Source organism: Corvus moneduloides, chromosome 1 (assembly GCF_009650955.1).
Source record: "Corvus moneduloides isolate bCorMon1 chromosome 1, bCorMon1.pri, whole genome shotgun sequence".
Taxonomy (NCBI): domain Eukaryota; kingdom Metazoa; phylum Chordata; class Aves; order Passeriformes; family Corvidae; genus Corvus; species Corvus moneduloides.
The window spans coordinates 112022451-112041036 of record NC_045476.1 but is presented as its reverse complement, the minus strand read 5'-3'; the positions used below and the strand labels follow the sequence as shown (position 1 = coordinate 112041036).

General features: G+C 40.8%; 1 protein-coding gene across 37 annotated transcripts in view; it reads right to left on the bottom strand.

The window, feature by feature from the left end:
• Window positions 1-18586, bottom strand: part of EPB41L3 (erythrocyte membrane protein band 4.1 like 3) — a 143279-nt gene that overhangs the window by 62570 nt on the left and 62123 nt on the right. For 24 of the 37 annotated variants that reach the window (XM_032122447.1, XM_032122528.1, XM_032122545.1 and 21 more), the window contains one exon: window positions 3069-3268. Coding sequence is in view for 30 of the 37 variants with exons in the window: in XM_032122528.1 (XP_031978419.1) it covers window positions 3069-3268 (200 nt within the window). In the remaining 7 variants the exon portion in view is untranslated. Of the gene's footprint in view, window positions 1-3068; window positions 3290-18586 lie in introns of those variants that run through there. The other 13 variants (XM_032122369.1, XM_032122536.1, XM_032122554.1 and 10 more) reach the window with 1 other exon arrangement.

Sequence of the window (18586 nt, the reverse complement as noted above, 5' to 3'; positions counted from 1 at the left end):
CCTTGCATACCTTGAAAACTGGCAGGAGATGAAGGCACAGTGTATGTAAGTGGATCAGCTGTTCGCTGAGCATTTAACACAGCAGCTGTGATGAGGAGGGACAGTCCCCCTGGGCTCACAGCAAGGCTGGAGGCCAGCTACCCTTCTACCACACCTGCAGCCAGCTGGCAAGTGGTCCAGCCTCGTGCAATGAGAAATAAACAAAACTGAAGATGCCTCCTGCTTGGGCCTCTGTGCAGAGCTGCACTGCTGCTGGTGGGCAGAGGGGCTCTGATGACTTCTATACGTTTTGTCAAAAGAAATCTGCCAGGAAAGGTGCATGTGCACATATGTGGGTAAAAAAACGGGGAAAAAATGCACTGCCTTACCCAGCGGCTCATTACATTTCTCATGTGAGAGTGAGCACTCTGCTTCAACAAAAAACAACCAACAAAATACCCCAGCATGGAACTAATCTCTTTCAAGAAAACAGAAAAGCTGCTTGAGAAAAAAATCCACAACAAGGACACCCATCATCCATTTAAACCTTAGAACCATACTGAGCCTACAAGCAATTTCTGTGAATCTCAATGGACTAGTCATTATTTTCCTTCACAAAGACACTCAGTATCTTAAGACTACAGCAGAGGTTTGCTTATTTATAAACATTAAAAAATATTACTGAGGTTATTTTGTTTGTTAAGGTTCCCATCTATATTAAGATCAGGGGAATGTGTCTAGGTTAAAATCATACAAAAGGTTTTCCTCTCATTTGTCTGGCGAATAAAGCATGCCAAGAGCCATTAGAGAAGATTCCCCCAAACTATGCTGATATGTTCAGGCATTGAGGTACTTTCAGACTGTATTAAGTCTCTCCTTCCTAAAGAAACTTGACATCCTGGAATCTAGGTAAAAACAAATGGCCAGTGAAAGACCCATGTACAGAGTGAATTATTTTGTTCTCTGCTAGCATAGCTTCATTTTCTCCTAAATTCTTCTCCAAGATATGTCTGCACTGTATTATTTGTAGTTTCTGTACTCTCTTTTTGCTCTATTTTCTAAGTGCCGTGGACTAAATTCTAATGCAGCAGAAGTTGCTTCAGGGTTTGCGTTTTTTGAGCATAATCTCTCTCATGTATGACAGAGTACATTCAAGCTCTTCTGAAGCTGGGCCCCCTCTCAAAGGAAGCCTCTGGAGTAATGGGATTCAGCAATAATGATCTTGGATACTTTTCAGCTTCTCACTGAAGTGATACAAAGTGATATAGCCACATTTGTAAAACACATTAATCCCATCTACTTATGGTAGTTTCTCAGAAACATTGGTGCTCAACCTTGTGTGATGCCGCCTTCTCTTTTTCAAAGAGACAGGAAGGCAGGCAGAAAGTAAGGCTGCCTTATTACACCTGAAAGGAAGGACTCATTTCTACAATACCTGTTAATCTCAATATGAACAAGTTCACCTACATTAAAATGTTGGGGGGTTTTATGTGCATAGGATGACAAAGAAAAGTCACTGTCATGGATTGGTAACTTAAATCTTCCTTCCCAAGGTTCTCTCATATGAGCAAGAGCAAAAATCAACTTCCTCACTGCAATTACAGGCAGCAAGAGAGAGAATGAGCTCCTTCAGTTTTTGGCTTTTTAATGACACCGTTGCAAACAGCTTTGTCTCTTAGTGCCACATTTAATGTTCCTTTCCTGAGCTACAGACACTTAAGCCACTCTGAAATACGCTGGGCCTATCTGTGCAGCTGGATTTGGCAGTCTGCTTACAGCACGGACCTTTGGATTCAGCCTGGTAATCTCGGCAGGAAGGTGTCACGGATCCCTTTCACTAACCCAGTTCTTCTATCCTGCCTTCCACAGAAACCAGCTCACTGGTGATCTCTGGGAAAGAAAGGGATCACGCAGCACATGAGAGCACCTCACACCTCTAAACACATGTGGACAGGCTTGGTGTCTAAACTGGGGGTTTTTGTGTGTGTGTGGTTATTTTAGGGTTGGGTTTCTTTTGTGGTTTGGGGTTTTTTTTGTTGCTGTTTATTTGTTTTACTTTTTAACATGAAAAGAAACTTGAAGTGGAAAGATTACTGAAGATGTCTGGAAAATCTCTATAAATACTAATACTTATGCCTAAAACTGATAGAATTACCCTTTTAATTAATGACCAGTTTATTCAACACCTCTTCTCTTTTGGACAAGCAGCCTTGCTTCTTTTCCCCAAACTAATTACAGGAAATTTCTGATCTATTTGAGAGATCAGAATTGTTTCACCAGTACTTCCTACTCCAACCAGGTAAAACAACAGGAGCCCGCTTCAAACAGCCAGAATTTATTAAATGATGGAGGAGAGGAGGAGCTAGACTGGCTTATTCCACTCTCCAAAGGTAAATGTGATCAGATGAGGGTCATAACCTCACAGAGCTAAGGGAAGTGATTTGCAGGTACCTCATTAATTGTGTGTCATTTACCCATGAAGAACAATTCCTGTTAATCCTATTGACTGGAAATTATTAACGGAAAGAAGAAAGCAGCTTCCGCAAATTTAGTAAGTGCAACAATGAACTAAATGGAAAAGCATGCAATAGCTCTTCTGAAACCTATTACATAAATAGCTCAAGTAATTATAATGCAGTCATTTCAGAACCACGAGAAACTTAAGGGACCACAGATTCTTCACGGCTCACACATCAGACAAGCAAGCATGAAATCAGTGTTCAGCAGGTGTCAAAAGAAATGAACTCTGAAAACATTTTCAGCTTCATAAAAACTGACACTGTTTGCTGTCTAATGCAAACGCAAGGTCGAAGATGTTTCCTGCTTAGTTAATGAGACTGCCCTCCTGTTTAAGCACTGGGGGCAGAAATACCTGCCATGAATTTAAAAACATTCTGCGCAAGAACTGTTTCTCTTTAAACGCCAAAGACCAACCAGCCCAGATCTACAGCATCCCACTGAACACCCTTCCATGCATATCCAAATATGAATCTCCACTCCTAACGTGCCAGGCTCATTATTTCCCAGGAGCAGTAGGTGGGTACACAGCCAGTGGCGTGCAGTGAGCGTGTGTGCTTGGGCTCCCTTACCTGCTCCTTCCTCACTGGCGTGCTGTGCGCTGCCACAGCCGAGAACTGCTCGAGCGCGGTTTGATGTTCTTCACTCGGCTGCTGCTGCGGCTGCTGCGGCTGCTGCTGGTCCTGTGGCTGGGTCTCCGCCGCCCCTTCCTGAGCAGGGCTCTCCTCCTGATCCTGCTCTTTATCCTTGGACTCAGAGTCTGATCCCGATTCTGTAGTCATGGTTGATTATTCTGTAAAAGAGGGTGAGCAGACCTACTGAGTACAATCTCATAGCTGGGAATTTGTAAGGTAGGCATACAAAATGAAGAAAGATCAGAAAGTTTTAGTCTTAATATCCTCAGACTTTAAAACTTACGTATCTATCACACTGTCCCAACCAGGATCCCTAGGAAAGCTTCCCTCATGCAAAAGACCAGGTCTAAATGCATCCATACTCTCAAAAAACACGTTGCCAAAAAATCTTTTTCTACATAGTAATACACAGTCATAGGACTTATGTTCAAGTTAAATACAGATTACATAGTTCATAATTCATAAAAGGAGAGTAACACATTGGGCCTTAAATCTAAAACCCAGTGGAGTTTGGGTTTCTAAACCATATGGAAACTTGAAACATTAAATCTTTTGTTCTTTACTTTGAAGTCAACAGGGCTTGAGCTCCTCAGCACCTGCACTCCCTTTTGGAAATGTACTCAAGTACTTTTGATGCTTTTAAGCAATATATTAATGGTTGAACTAGATGATGTTAGAGGTCTTTCAACCAAAATGATTATATGATTCTATACATACAAGAAACTCTGAAATAGGTCCACCAAAAACAGTGCAAACATACAATTGTCCTTAAACCCAGTTCTGTCCTTCCCACTTGAATTTATCTGCACTTCTGTCATTTCTTTCTAAGTGCTAGAGCATCCAAAAGAAAACATAAAGACTTCCATTAAGTCATTCTAAGTGTTAGATTTAAAATGAAAGGAATACGACTTTCCTTAAATGTGAAAAGTCTGTTTGTACTTTGTCCAGTACGAAATCAAAATGCAAATATTAGCAATATTAATTCAAAGTTTTAACTAGTTCAATTAAATAGTTTTGTTGCAAATTGTGGCTGGCACCCAATTCTCAAACTAAATATAAGCAAACCCCAACTTTAAAAAAATTACTGTGATTTTGTATCAAAACAAGGATTTGAAAAAGCAGACTCTACGTCAGTTCAGCAAAGGGAGCGTGCTTTTTATGTTTGTTACTCATATGTTCTCAGACCTCACAAACTTATTCTTGAATATTTTGCTACTAAGCAACTTGAAGGCAAACCAGTCTGCTGCAATCTATTTCTGTTAGTCATCAGGACATGACTTCTTTAACCTGGTAACCATGGCTACTGTGTAATTATAGGTGATTCCACAAAACATACATCTGCTAATTCATCTGCTAAGAAGTCACTATGAACTCCTAGCGTACACTACACTGTTTACTAGTAGAAGCAAGTTTATTAGAGAACATAAGTACAAACCTTTCTTTCCTTTTTTTTTTCCACTTAAATGTTTGATAAGCTAAATTGCTTGACATAAAATGTTTTAAACGAGGCCAATTACTATTTTCAAACTCACTCGTGTACTCTGCGCTTTCAAGGCTAAGCTCTCCAGTGAATACATGTCTCTGCAGAGCAAAGCAAGTCACAGCACTCAGCCTGTGCTCAGCTCCTGAACTGCATGTGAGGATGGGGGTGCATGTTCCCACCTCCTGCCAGCCAAAATAGCACGAGAGAGAGGCAGAACTAGAAAGCATAAATGGCAGAATTATGCTTCAGGCCACATTTTCAAGGTACTAACATGTGACACACTTGTTTAGAAACACATCATAAATTTCTACACTCAAACTGGCACAACTGTATAAAAAATATCTTTTGAAATGTGTTTTTTAACAAATTGTATTTAGCATCTACAAGAAGTAATAATTAACTTGGGTCTAAAAATGTGACAGTCAGAAAGGTGTTAATTTAATCAAACTTCAACTGTCCGTATCTGAGATGGTCACTTTATAGATGGTCACTTTATATGTGGAGCAGAAAAACAGACGTTTTCCTGAAAAACAGAGAGGGATTCATCTGACCTATTTTAAATTCCTGCTTTAAGCTGAGATAAATCACATACTAGAGTGACTTCAACTTGCTATGAAGGAAGCCTAAACAAGTTCCTTCAATGTAGATCACACAGACCCATCCTCCACGTTCAATTCTCCTAAGCCATTCTTTTTTGTATGCTTTAAACATTAAATTGCACAACAATGTTAATCTCTCAGTTTTGCTTTACCCATCTGTCAAATCAACATGGAATAAACTATTCTTCATCCGACACTCATTATATTTGCCTTGCTTTAAAAGCAGCCAAGTTGCCATGAATGTCTCAAGTTTACCCCTCCCCCCCACCATGTCTTGTACAAGTGTATGAAGACATGAAATGCAAATTAATCAAATAATTATTTCAATAAACTCAAACTATGTAATCAATTTTCTTTTCCAGAAACTATGAATTAGGAAGTTACCAAAACCTAACTTACAGCTACAAAAATCATTGCTCAAACAATACCAAAGAGCACCTATGACCAATACAACGAGTAATGCATGTAGTAAGTTGCAGTACTTTTTTTCCCCCCTCTTGATACTACTTAGAGCAGTGTAAATAAAAAGTAACTGTCGTTCTTGCTGTTTAGAAAGAGGTATTATTATTCTCTGTAGGATCAGATTGCCACTCATACCTAAGCAAAAGCCTGTCTTCCTTCAGCTGCCATCACCATGACTCTGAAAGTTCATTTTTGCACCCTGTGTAGCTTCTTTCCTAATGCACATTTGTATCCTGGCTGTTTGCAAGCATGGAAACAGCCATTTAAATTAGCCCCATAAACCACAACTTCGTGTAGCATGAGATGTAAACAAGTTTAACTTTTCCTGTCAGCTATAATTTTGAATCTCAGGGAACAACAAATGTGGTTCTTGTATTCTTCTGGGACATTCCTGCATGAAGCGTAGCCTTACAGTACTGAGTTACTCTCTAGGACTGGCTTTCTCTCCAGTTCCAGGAGTTCTTGCTGGCTTTAAGAGTGCTTTATTAGAAAACTTTGTGTGCTTTATCAAATCTTTCAGTGTAAGAGATTCCCTGGATACAATATTACCATCATTAGTCAGATAGCAGATGGATTTAATTAACACAAGGTCGCCCATTTCCAAATGTCTTTATTTCCCCATGCATGTAACACATTTAGTAACAAATACCAAGAACAAAACACTAGTCTTCTCACACTGCTATCTTACAGGTGTAAATAGAAGCAAAGCAAGCACATTGCAAATCCAATTTCTTACAAACTCCTCAGATGACAGTGTTGCTAAGATTTATCTCCTTCCATCTAGTGTGGGTTGAAAAGACCTAAATTACAAGGCAGAAAACAACACTCCTCTCTCAGTGCAAACCAGTAAGTTGTCTTGCCTTCCTCAGCAAACAGCTGCTCATCCACATGAACTCTGACAGCATTTCACTTGTTACAAGTAGCACAACAATCCTCCTAGGAAGAGGAAATTTCACTTATTGAAAGAAATAACAGTAATCTTATGAAATTTACCAACATAAATATTACTCTACCTCTGTTTTCTTGAGGCAAACCTGACAGAACAGCTAGTAGTGCCTAAACATTTATTAAACACGCAGCTGGCTGAGAATTTCTTATTCTTATTTGATTATTTACTATAACTGGCTATGTACCAAAACCATGACTTCTAATGTGAATTTCAGTACAGGAAGAAAGAAATCACTCAAGTTTCTTAAACTTTTTCTGTTGCCAGCACAGCCTCTGTATCAAATTCCCCTTTCCAACAAACAGAAAACAAACCAATGAAGAGAAACTGGGAGCACTACCTTACACAAATGAGGTAATACTATGCAAGCCAGATGTGCTCTTGGATAGCTACACTTTGGCTTACAAGCCAGTATTCAAAGATTCCAAAAGATTAGCAGAGTCCAAACTTGACACAGATGCTGCTAATACTGGATAATCTGAGGCAGAAGTACATTTGTTTGCAGACTGAAAATCAGAATGAAAATTAAGTCTTTGGATTAAAGGGAGGGGTGGGGTTGGGGGGGGGGGAGCCCCAAACTAGCTTATTTTAATCTACTACTAAAAACTTAAAAAAACTTAAGTTAAAAATGTATGTACATTTTAAAAGGTCAGTGTGTTAGTGATGCTGATGAACACGTAAGGGAATATAAATATTAATATACTGTCAAAATATTAAAACACAACTTCAAAAAACCAACAACATGGCATTTTATAATAATTTTTATTAGACCAAATCACAGAAAATAAATCTTTTCATACCCTTACACTACACAAAGACATTACATAAGGATTACAAAATCTGCAAACCACTTTCACAAAACCCCTACATCCTAAAACCTTACACCACACGTAGACCTTGTTCCCTTCAGCTACCAATCTGTCACAGATTGGGAGACTCCCAATCCCATTATCAATTGGTCGTTATAGACTTAGAGCACATAATTCCCTTTTCTCCATAAGGGAACCCAAACCATGTTGTCCTCTGTGTCACCTGGTCCCCTGCAGCAAGTGACAGTGCCAATCTACTGTATAAATTCATGCATTCAAAAACTTACTTGACACTCTACCTCCCGTTTTCAGAGCACAAACCTTCTGGGTTGCATCCACAGAGCAACAAAATTCACAGCTAATTAACAGCAGAGCCCACAGTTTAATTAATGCCGCAGTCATTAATAAATGTTTATTTATATATAAATACATGCTACTGAAAATATCTGCTATATTAAGCAAACAGAAGTCACATTAGACAAGAAATCGCGAATTAATTCTGAATAAATTGTGATGTAATAAGAAAACAAAATTGAACCAAGTATAATTAAATGAGCTACACATATCCACTAACTATTTCCTGCAATGCATGGATTAATGATTTACATTTAAATGCTTCTTTGATCTAATTAATTCTCTTTGTGGAAAGTTCTCCTTTAATTACAGTAATTCTTGAAGATTGTTATAAATCTTTGCAAAGGTCCAAATTTGGAAGTTATGTAACAAAATAATGATTCCATACTTCAAAAATAATGTTCTGCATAATGAGAGACATATTTATCCAATAACGATGAGATGCTGATGAGAAGAGCATATGGAGAACAATATTGCTGCAATGAGCAGTGACAGAAATGCCAATATATGTTTCAAGAAAAGAATACACACCAGAACGCCGACTTCTAAGCTTGAAATTTAAACTGTTTTCATCAAACTGCCTGAATCTCAGCTCACTTCATTCCAGTTGGGTTCCTTTTTAGGAAAATGATTATTTTCTGTTGATCCTCTTTAATGTGGGTGAGTTTCACCCTGACAAGCAGGAGGCACCCAAGCCACAAACGCCTGGCAGAGGGTCCCCAAGAGTTAAAACCAGCTCTTTCTTGACCCATCACCAGGGCCAGCATCAGCTGGAAGCCTCACAGTGGAGGCACCTCCCTGGCATTACAGTTACTTCAGTGGATATTGACAAGCCGAGTGACTGCAGAGATGTGTCCTGAATGGATATGGGTGGGAATGACCCCAAAATGGGCCACTGGATGCCCTCTCCCAACCTCACGCTCCTGTTACCTTTCTCATGCCAGAACTTTGGGGGCCTGGTGGCTCAGCTGGGAGGGCTGGACCTCCCCAGGATGGGGAGGGGGAAGCAGCAGCCCTCCTTTGGGCAGTGATGGGTGACAGGGCCACGAGGCTCCAGCCCAGCAAGTGCAACCCTTATACTTCAATGCACAAACACGCTGGCTGTGCTGAGAGATCACCGTGGCATCCTAAATGTACACATATAAGCACAAACCCGTTAGAGCCAGCACATTAAAAAACAAAAAAAAACATGAAAAGAAGGTCAAAAAAGTAAGAAGAGACAAGAGGAAAATCAGTGGAGAAAGGTGCTAAACATCCAGATGAGCTGCCATCGTGCCAGCAGAGTGTGCTCCAGGTTAAATGACTTAACAGATGTGGTGGCACAGGACATAGGCCCAAGCACAGATGCAGGAGGGAGACTGCAGGGGGGGCAGGGAGGTGTCAATCAGCAACAATAAAAAAAAGCTGCTTGGAGGTGTTGCAAGACATAGCATAAGTTAAAATATTTGTTCGGCCTTCTAGGAAGGTGGATGATACAGATGTCTTTAAAGTTTCTTGATGAAGACGAAAACCAGAGGCAACATAATGTACTCTGGAGGAGATGGAGAAGTCACCTTAAAACCACCAGACACACCTTTCAAAGGGGACAAAAAGGGGACTGCAGACATGAGTTACCTGTCAGGACCCAAAGCTCCCTCATCCCAGGCACACACGCATCCCTTGGCAGCACCACCACAAAATGAAAATGCAGCTGGAGTGTTTCTGGAGAAACTTCACCTAGCAAGCCTGGGGACAGAAACTGTCAGAAGCTTTGAAAGGGCCTGGGAAGGGGAGGAATATATCAAAAAGGAATTGTACACCAAAGCAGAACCAGAGACACATGACTCAGGGATGAACATAAAAGGAGAAATGAAGACCAGGATGCAAAGTGACTTAGAATTAACCAAGAGATGTGGCAAATAATAAGCAGAGAGTCTATAAATACATTAGAAGGAAAACCAGGCCTGTTACAAAACATGAGAAAGGCTGAATTCATTTCCCAGCAGCTAGCTGGGACTAGATAATGGGGGCATATTTCACTTGACACACAGGATGTGCAAGTGCAGGTTGGATGGAGTAAGGGAAGAACAGAGAAAACGCATCAGTCAGTCAAGTGGTTTCAAGTCAGCAGGAGCCACTGGAAATGTCCCTACAGTGCTTGGGGAACCACCATCAATAATTTTTAAGCCATTAACCGCTGCTATGCAGATGCCAGAGATGCCAGGTAAGGTCTAAAAGAAAAGAATAGACCAAACACAGCACCCAGTCTTACAAGGGAAAGCTGGAACAGAAAAGCCAGAGCACTTCTAATATCAAAGTTACTGGAGCACACTGCTAAAGGATTTCTAATCCTGTAAAAATAATGAGATTAGGAACAAAACACAACAAATGGCCAACATGAATGTATCAAAAAGTCATTTCAAACTAGAGTAATGTCTCTCTCACTCTCTCTGACAGGGCATTTGTCCCAGCCGATAAAAAGGAAGTAGAGTAGTACAGATGACAGAGCCTATCTTTAGAAAGGTTTTGAAAGCAGCCCCACATGACGTATTTTCATGAGTGAACTACAGAAATAGCTTATGTTATCACAAGAAAAAAATGAAGGGCAGGGGGGTAAGGTGTACAAGTAATAAAAAAACCCCAAACTCTAGCCTACCTAGCCAACAAAGTTATCAGCACCATGATGAGAACCTGTGAAAACTTATTGATTTAGGTAATCACAGCCATTTGAGGAACAGTGGAAGATAGGAGAGTGCCTGACCCATGCTCAGTATCACACCGATGAGGTTGGGACACACCCACTGGCATCCTCACCTGACTTAAAGAAGAGCAAAGCAGTCTGAAAGAAAACCATATGTGTGCTGAATCTGACTACATTCTTGTAAGGATAATGGCAGCAGGGGTGGGGACCTCAGAAGTGAAAAGTGACGAGGAAGATATGGGTTAAGCAGCAGGAATGAAGCAGCATGAGGGTCTGACAAATTTCTGTGGGACATAATCCTGGAGCTGTTCTGCCTTCTGCAGCACCAGGGAGAGGTATACAGCATGCTGTATTTATGTTTGGGATCCATTTTTTTTTGAAAAATATGCATTAAAGAGTGTCAAGAAGGGAGTAGGAAGAACAGTAACAGCTTTAGAAAATGTGACCAGTGGAAAAACATTTAAGGAGCTGGATTTGTTAACTTTGGGAAAGGGAATAGAAAGAGGAACTGATAAGAGCCTTGCAATACATTCAAGCTTCTTGCAGACAGAAAGTAATCAAGCATTTGCTAACAGTCGAGCAAGAACGTGATTGGCATCAAGTGGGATTTGGAGTAGACAGCTTATCAACTATAATGACAGTCAAGAAGAGGTTGTCTATAGCTGTGTGGAGTCATCACGGGACACGTACTGTTAAAAAAGCAGCAACAAAATTCTCTGTTTGCAACTTTATAAAGCATAAGATACTAAAATTTTGTCTATTTTGCTACCCCTTCCACTTGGGTTGGCAACTCTAAATTCACAAAATGCATATATTTGCTTCCATTTCAGAGCACCTGGATGCACAGGGTGACATTTTTGTCTCCTATTTACCTTTCATTTCTATGAGTCAATGAAATCACCTGGGCCTGTTTTGCTCTCAGAATGGGAGGCTTCACACAGCAATAAAATCCAGAATCACTGCCATTTCTGCTGCCCTACTTGCACACAAGGTTTATGAAGAATCCGACTGACTGGGTTCCCTGAAAACACCAGATCATCTTTTGGAGGCTATAACACCTAGAGCACCCCAAGGCTACCCTAATTTCTCAACAGGAGAAGAAAAATCAGGCCACCATAACATCTTTTGGCTCATTTTTTCCTGTCCTGCTGATCCAAGCAGTTTTCCCCAGGGCAAACATGGATTTACCAGCGGAAGAAGGGAACTGCATTTTTCTACCAGTCTCTCTGTTCAGGTCTCCAGGCATGGGGTGCAGTTGCTGCTGCACCCTTCCCTGCATCCAGAGTGGGGGCTGGCTCTGCCCCCTCATCCCCCACTGCCAGGATTCATCCACCAGCTCCAAAAGAAAGATTGATTACAGCCATTGCCCACCACTCACACCAGTTCCTGCAGATGGCTCCTATCTGGAAGAGCCCATGTACACAACCTGGCAAGCACACACCTTTCTGGGAGTGCTGGGTGTAACTAGAGAAATGCACGATTTAACCCGAACCTAACATTTATTTCATTCATTAAAAAAAACCGTCAAGCATCACTACAAAGAAAACCCAAAAGATCAAAGCAGAACTCCTGAGAAACACAATAAACTACTGCTTATAACAAATTTCAGCAAACTGTCTGCTCACAAATACACAAATACTGCATTGCAGGAAGGTAAGGGGAAGCAGAAATAATACACAAATAACTTAATAAATCTGTATAGTGAGAAACAACAGGGAATTACAGGGAGGAGGCAGATGTGAGGAGGAGGAGGAGAAGGAAATGAAGAAACCCATAATGGAGAATACAGCAACATCCCACAGATGTTGGTCATGAGAGAATTGCATAGAAACACACCCAACTTCACCCCTCTTTCATTGAAAAAATATTGGCAAAAAACAAAACCCACAGCAAAACTTCTTGTAGTGTGATTACAACCAATTGATAAATATTTTTTTCAGAAACTAAAAAGGCAAGAAACAGCCCTCAATGGCACAGGCTGATTTTCTGCAAACAAGTGGCTTTGATTACTTGGGTTACATTTACATGAGGCTTTGACCTTTCTAAATTGCTCTGGAGCCAAATGTTCACATGGGGCTCCCTGTGCACCATTCACTATTTAAAAGTTGTATTTAATGTCACAGAAGCTGAGTGTGCTTCAGGCATCACATCATTAAAGTTCATATTCTCTTATATTGAGCAGAAAATAGAATCAATTCAAACTTTAAAAAAAAAAAAAGAGTTGCACGGGTTGCTGACACATGGCAGGTGTGCTACATTATCACACTACCCTCAGGCCAAAATACTGTAACACCTGTGAACAATATTCTTTGTTTCATGCAGTACCTAAATAGACTGTGCTCCAGTGCTCCCAAGCCAGTGACCTGCCTAACCTCACAGAAACAACAGAACCAGATGGACAAGGTACAAATCAGAGCATCGAGCCCATCTCCTCCAAGGGCTTCTGACTCCCTCTGACCAGACATTTATCATTCCAGCTCAGGTGATGGAAGAGCCTATGAAATAAAAGAAAATTTGAACTGCAATTTAAAATATCAACTCAACTTTTCCGATTTTTCTTATCAATTAGAATCCAGAAAAAAAACCACTTGTTTTTTATTTTACTGAATAATGCTTGAAAAAGTCACAAAGGACTGCTCACTGATAAATTAAACCCTCTCCAGCTTATTACTTGCAAAAGCAGTGTAGCAGTGTAATTTTTTTGTTTAGGTTTGGCGGTTTTTTTTCAGTGACTGGATATTTTCCCCCCGTTTTTATGGTTTGGAGGGAATTCACTTTTACGTTTTTGTGGCCTTTTTTCCAATCCAGTGTGGTTCAGAGATGGAAGAAAGGAAGACAGACATTTTGCAGCCAGTTGCCTAATGCCTCTTTCAGCTGGCCACAGCCATTTCCAGTGTCTGCCACTGCTCCTTCCCAGCAAGACACAGATCAGCAGTGTGGCTGCAAACCCTGCTCCCAGCCCTGGCACAGGCTCCCAGGCACTGCTGCCCTGCAGCATGCTCAGCTTCAGCAGGTTTTCCATAAACCTCCCCAGAACTGAGAATTTTAAAAGCAATTTTTAAGGGGGTCATGAATCATTTCTTCTTGGAGGCAGACGTCTGACATGGGTCATGCAAGGCAGGGTGCTTGAGCAATGGCTTGCCCCACAACATCCTCAAGCAGTGCTTGCTCTCCATCACTGGGAGCTCCAGGTGTTCCTCAACGCTGGATTAAAAAAACTGAGAAAACTTCAAACATTCAAGCAGATGCAAAAGGAAAGAAGAAGTCACAGGCAGCAAAAGAACCCAGAGGAACCACCCTGAATGCATGCTGGGTCCTAGTTAAATAAAGGCAGCTCTGTGTGAGGAAAGCCATCGTACTGAGGCCTGGGGACAAAAGTGCTCCTACTTCATACTCCTCCTTTCCTTTTGTTCCTTCCTATACTAACACTAATTTTACATCCCATTTTTCAACTTTTGAAGGTGCTAAATGGGTCTGATGCAGTAAGACTACTTGATGGTGAGGCATCACGGTGTTTTTAGTCATAATAGCTATTGTTTTTCTGAAATGAATTATTCATTTCATATTTAGATTTTAATGTCCTGGGCATTCATGTCGATTTTGAGCATAAAACACATCCTGCAATATCAAGTAATATACTTTCCAGTTTGGAGCACTGCATCAGGAAACCACTGGCTCCTCAAACAAATTAAAATCTTGTGAGCCTAAACAACCCAACCCACGGCATCAGACAGCGAGGTTTTTATACTTAAACTCTTCTGGGATCCCCATGCTCCCCAGAGCCTTAATTACCTGCTATGGATTAAAAAAATACTGTTCAGTTGGCAGCTAGCCCATGACACGTGTGCTCCAGGTTACACTGTCACTGCAAAAACATTCTCCCAGCATCCTCTGAAAACGCAGTTCAACATTTCCCCCCTGAAACTCAAATGCACATACCAGCAGTCAGCCCCAACGCCTCAAAGACAGCAGCTGTAAAATCATGTGTTGGATGCAAACCAAGATCTGAGGATGGTCTGGGAGTAGGGACTTCTAGGAACGAATTGGTCAGAGTGGAAACACACAAACAACAAGAATATTTATGGTGGATCCAGGCATCTGTGGGGTGATCTCACTTAAAATCAGCCAGAAAGAGGGATTCTCTTCCAGAGTCAGTAACACTTCGATTACATGTTTTAGAACTGTTTTAGTTACATGTTTCCAAAGCACGGGAAGCTCATTCACACCTCCCAATGCAAACTAGTTAAGTCCTGAGGGTCCTTTGCATAATCAGCTCTATAAAGAACTAAGACCAAGCTTTTGGTGTCTTCACGTAACATCCCAGTAAAGCCAAAATTTTTCACCATCTGTGCAGCTACACTAAACTACAAGGATTTGCAGACCAGCATCCAATACAGCCTGACAAAGAAAATAGCTATCTTTAAAAAGGCTCTAACCCTTTTTACCTATTAAAGCCTGAAATCCTCTACATACAGCTCCATAGTAATTACATTATATACTCCTGACCCAGTGTTATACTGGATTATGCCGTCTCTGAAGATGGATGTTACCAGATCTGGCAATTCCTCTGCAATGTGTATGACCTTCTTGGAGTTCAGACACATAGAAACGACAGCAGCTCAGAGAGAGGACAGAAGGGGTTGAGGCAATTGGGACAGACAGGTGGCCTAAAGTGTCCCCACAAGACAGTGGTCAGAAAAAAAAAAAAAGGGGGAGGAGGGGAAAACAAGAAAGCAGAAAGTTGCAGTAATGCAGCTTAATCAAAAGAAAAAAAGAAAAAGGAGTAAGAGGGAATGGACAAATTCTTGCAGCAGAAAGAGGAAGAAAAGCTCTTTGCAGCTTTTAAATCACTAGGCTTTCAAAAAAGTAAGTCACATAAATCTAGGTTACTCAACAGAAACTGAGCATTTAAAATGGTAATAAAAAAATGTATTCTGTATCAAGTTGATAATTTGAAAGGAGAAGTGAAGGTAATTAAGCTAGATGCTGCATTTCCCAAACTCTGGAATGAATAACTTTACAATCTGAATTATTTCCTTCCCTACGTACTTTTCTTTAAACATACCTTTGCTAAATGTTTGATGGTGTGTTTTTAAGGCTACAAACCACAAATTCTGTCACTAAAATCTACCTTAATTTAAGGGAGAATGCTACAATTCAGAAATGAAGTGAAAGACTTTGATACCGGACCCTATTAATTGTGTTGAGTTTCAAACTTGTAGCATGTGCTAAAGAGTTAAGTGCCTAAATCAGTGAAACAAGTCCATGAACAGTGGATTTTGCCATCTTTCTTCCTGATGTTGTGCAGGACCCTATGCAAGACTCTGGGCAAGTGAAAAAGGACTGCTGTGCATTGTACCTAATGATTATTTTATGCCAATCCATTTTCTTCAGTACCCTTCAGGTCACAGCATGTAAAATTCAACTTATTTATATTCCACATTATGTGGTAGTTTGGGTAGGGGAAAAAAAGGTAACTGGGTTGATGCCATGATGATTTTTTGCCTTTTCTTTTATACCCCTTTTATATACCTTTTTATAGCTTTTGTATTCTTAGGATTTTTTAGCCTACATTCTTGGACTTGTTTGTCAAGCTAGGAGACTAAACATTTTATAAGCTTCATAGCTAGGGATCAGTGCGCCCCAGACCCCAAGGTCCTCTCCAGAACACATTCTGTAAACTAAGATAGAACCATCCAGGGCAAGGTTCCTTGGGGAGGGGGGATCACTTGAGCCTCTCATTGGGGAATCTTTGATAGATATGCTAATTAGTAAAACCTATAATGTTATACGAGATCTTTTGGGGGTGGGCATTGCAGTGTGCATTGGGGTGCATTCCACCTGGACATGGTGCACCCAAGGATCCTTAAAATAAATCTGAAGTAAAATCCCTTTTTCCCTTCTAACCGTGTTTGACTCTTGATTTTAAGACCAGGAAAAGGCATCAGGGTAACTGTCTCACCCCTTACTGGAAAGATTTGCTCAAGAAGGCATTTATGATTTCAAAGTTTAACACGTCAAACAAGTTTGATACCTTAGTGCACAATTCAGCCTTCTCAGGAGCTAAAAAATGTGTAGGAAATACATTTACTCCCTAGAGCATTATAAATGGTGACTCAACAACCACAAGCTTCTTCCAGAGCTATGTCTGATGCTAGATTAACAAGAGTCACTCTTCACCTCTCCTTCCCCTCTTCTGCTCGCTCTGCAGTCTATTTTTTGTGGGGACACAAAACTCCATGCCAATATTCACATGGCCATTACGTCTGGACTACAAAATGAATGAGGTAATCCACCCCCTCCCTCGATGTCATGAATGCTCCAGGGAAGTGGTACCCTGCAGCTGGGCTCCAACCCAGTCTGCTCCCTGTCACCTTCACTATATGCATGTGTTTTACTACAGCTGGGGCCACAGAAATTTTACCCTCAAGAAATCATTGCTTTAAAGGTTTGCAAAGAAGCAAGAAACCAACTAACCCTTCCCCCAGCTCCACAATGGCATTAATTATCCCTACAGCAGCAGCCATCCCATTTTCTTGAGAGATACAGACATGCAAACATGCCAAAAGCACCACCACAAAACAAGCACATCAGATACATGTTGGATCTTAATTAGGGAGCTCATCTTGCATACTGACTTCAACACTCCATGGTCCCCTTCTCAGTCCCGCTGGTCTAAACTCTACCTGACATATATTTATGTCACCTGTTACTAAAATCCCACAATGCTGATGTTTACATGTTCCCCATAGGCCATTTATTGCATTGGTTACCTAGCCTTGCTGACCTAATTCTTCCTACTTGAAATGTGCTGAGTTCTCCTCACCCTGACGACAGTGGATGCACAGCTCGGCTCTGCAGCCTGCAGACGGCTCCTGTTTGCCCCTCAGACCACTCTCTCCTCTGCCTCTTCTGGCAAGTCCTATTTTTAGTCCTCTCTCAGGCTTTTTCCTCTCCTCTGTTCTCTTTGCCATCAGTTCACCTCTTTCCAGAGCAATAGCATCCAAACCCTACTTTCAGCTGAAGATTAACTGTGCTTACTGATGCTGAACAGCTTGCAAGGACAGCTTTATGTCTGAAAACCAGACCTCTCTTCATACCTCCAGCTAGAAAAGATTTTAATATTTTCATCATATTATGACAATTATCAACTTAGTTTTAACCTTTGATCCATTCATAATCCCACATTGTTTTCTCCACACTCCTGCCTAAGGATCTCCCTAGTGGATAAAAACTGTTTTAGATACACTATGTTCAACAAAAATGAGGAAAAAACCCACTTACTAACTAGACATTATTTGATTTTTTTTCTTAAATTTATACTTACAAAGTCCCTTCTCTTTTGTTGAGTATAATTCAAAAAATTCAAGCATTTATTACCATTATAGATCTAGTTTCAGTGACAAGAGTGCACATGATTTATGTTAGAACAACTGCAGCTCCCTGTATCCAAAGTACATTCATGCCATGACATTCTTATTTATTAAAATATTAGTGAGTTTCAATTGGAAACATTTCCAACTTCACCTATAGCTTCCATTCACTGCTGACACACACACTCCAGTTCCTTGTCAGGTCTTGGGGCCACTAGAAATTTGGCCAGGCTGACCCCCAGCATGTTTGCTGCAATGGTTTCACAGGAGCTTAGAATATCTTCCAAAGAAGGCAGGAACTCAACATTCTTGTCCACTTTCAAGAGCCACAGGGCCATTTAGGCGACCTGAGTGGCATTGCTGGCAGTGTTGTAACATTAATAAATTGAGAGCAAGCTCACATCTGCTAGGAAAGGAAAGTCTAGTCTACCTCATTTTATGGTCTCTAGCTGAGTCAAGCACATTAAAATATGTATTACCTCTGTCTACCTGTCACTTTGTGTAACATGCTTAGGTGAACCCATGGCTGCAAGCCAGAGCCCAAACTGTTCCAACACAAGCAGTGCTTTTGGGGAAAAGTTATTTGCAACAGAAGTGTCAGGTTCCTCTCAGTTTGCCTGAACCAAAAGTTAAATGGTGAGGAAAGACTCCAATTTCAGGATAATCTGGGCATCGTAATATGCTCACAAAATGAACTACATGCTCTGCTTCACCAATGAAAAAATGGAAAAATCAAAAGAGAGATTGAG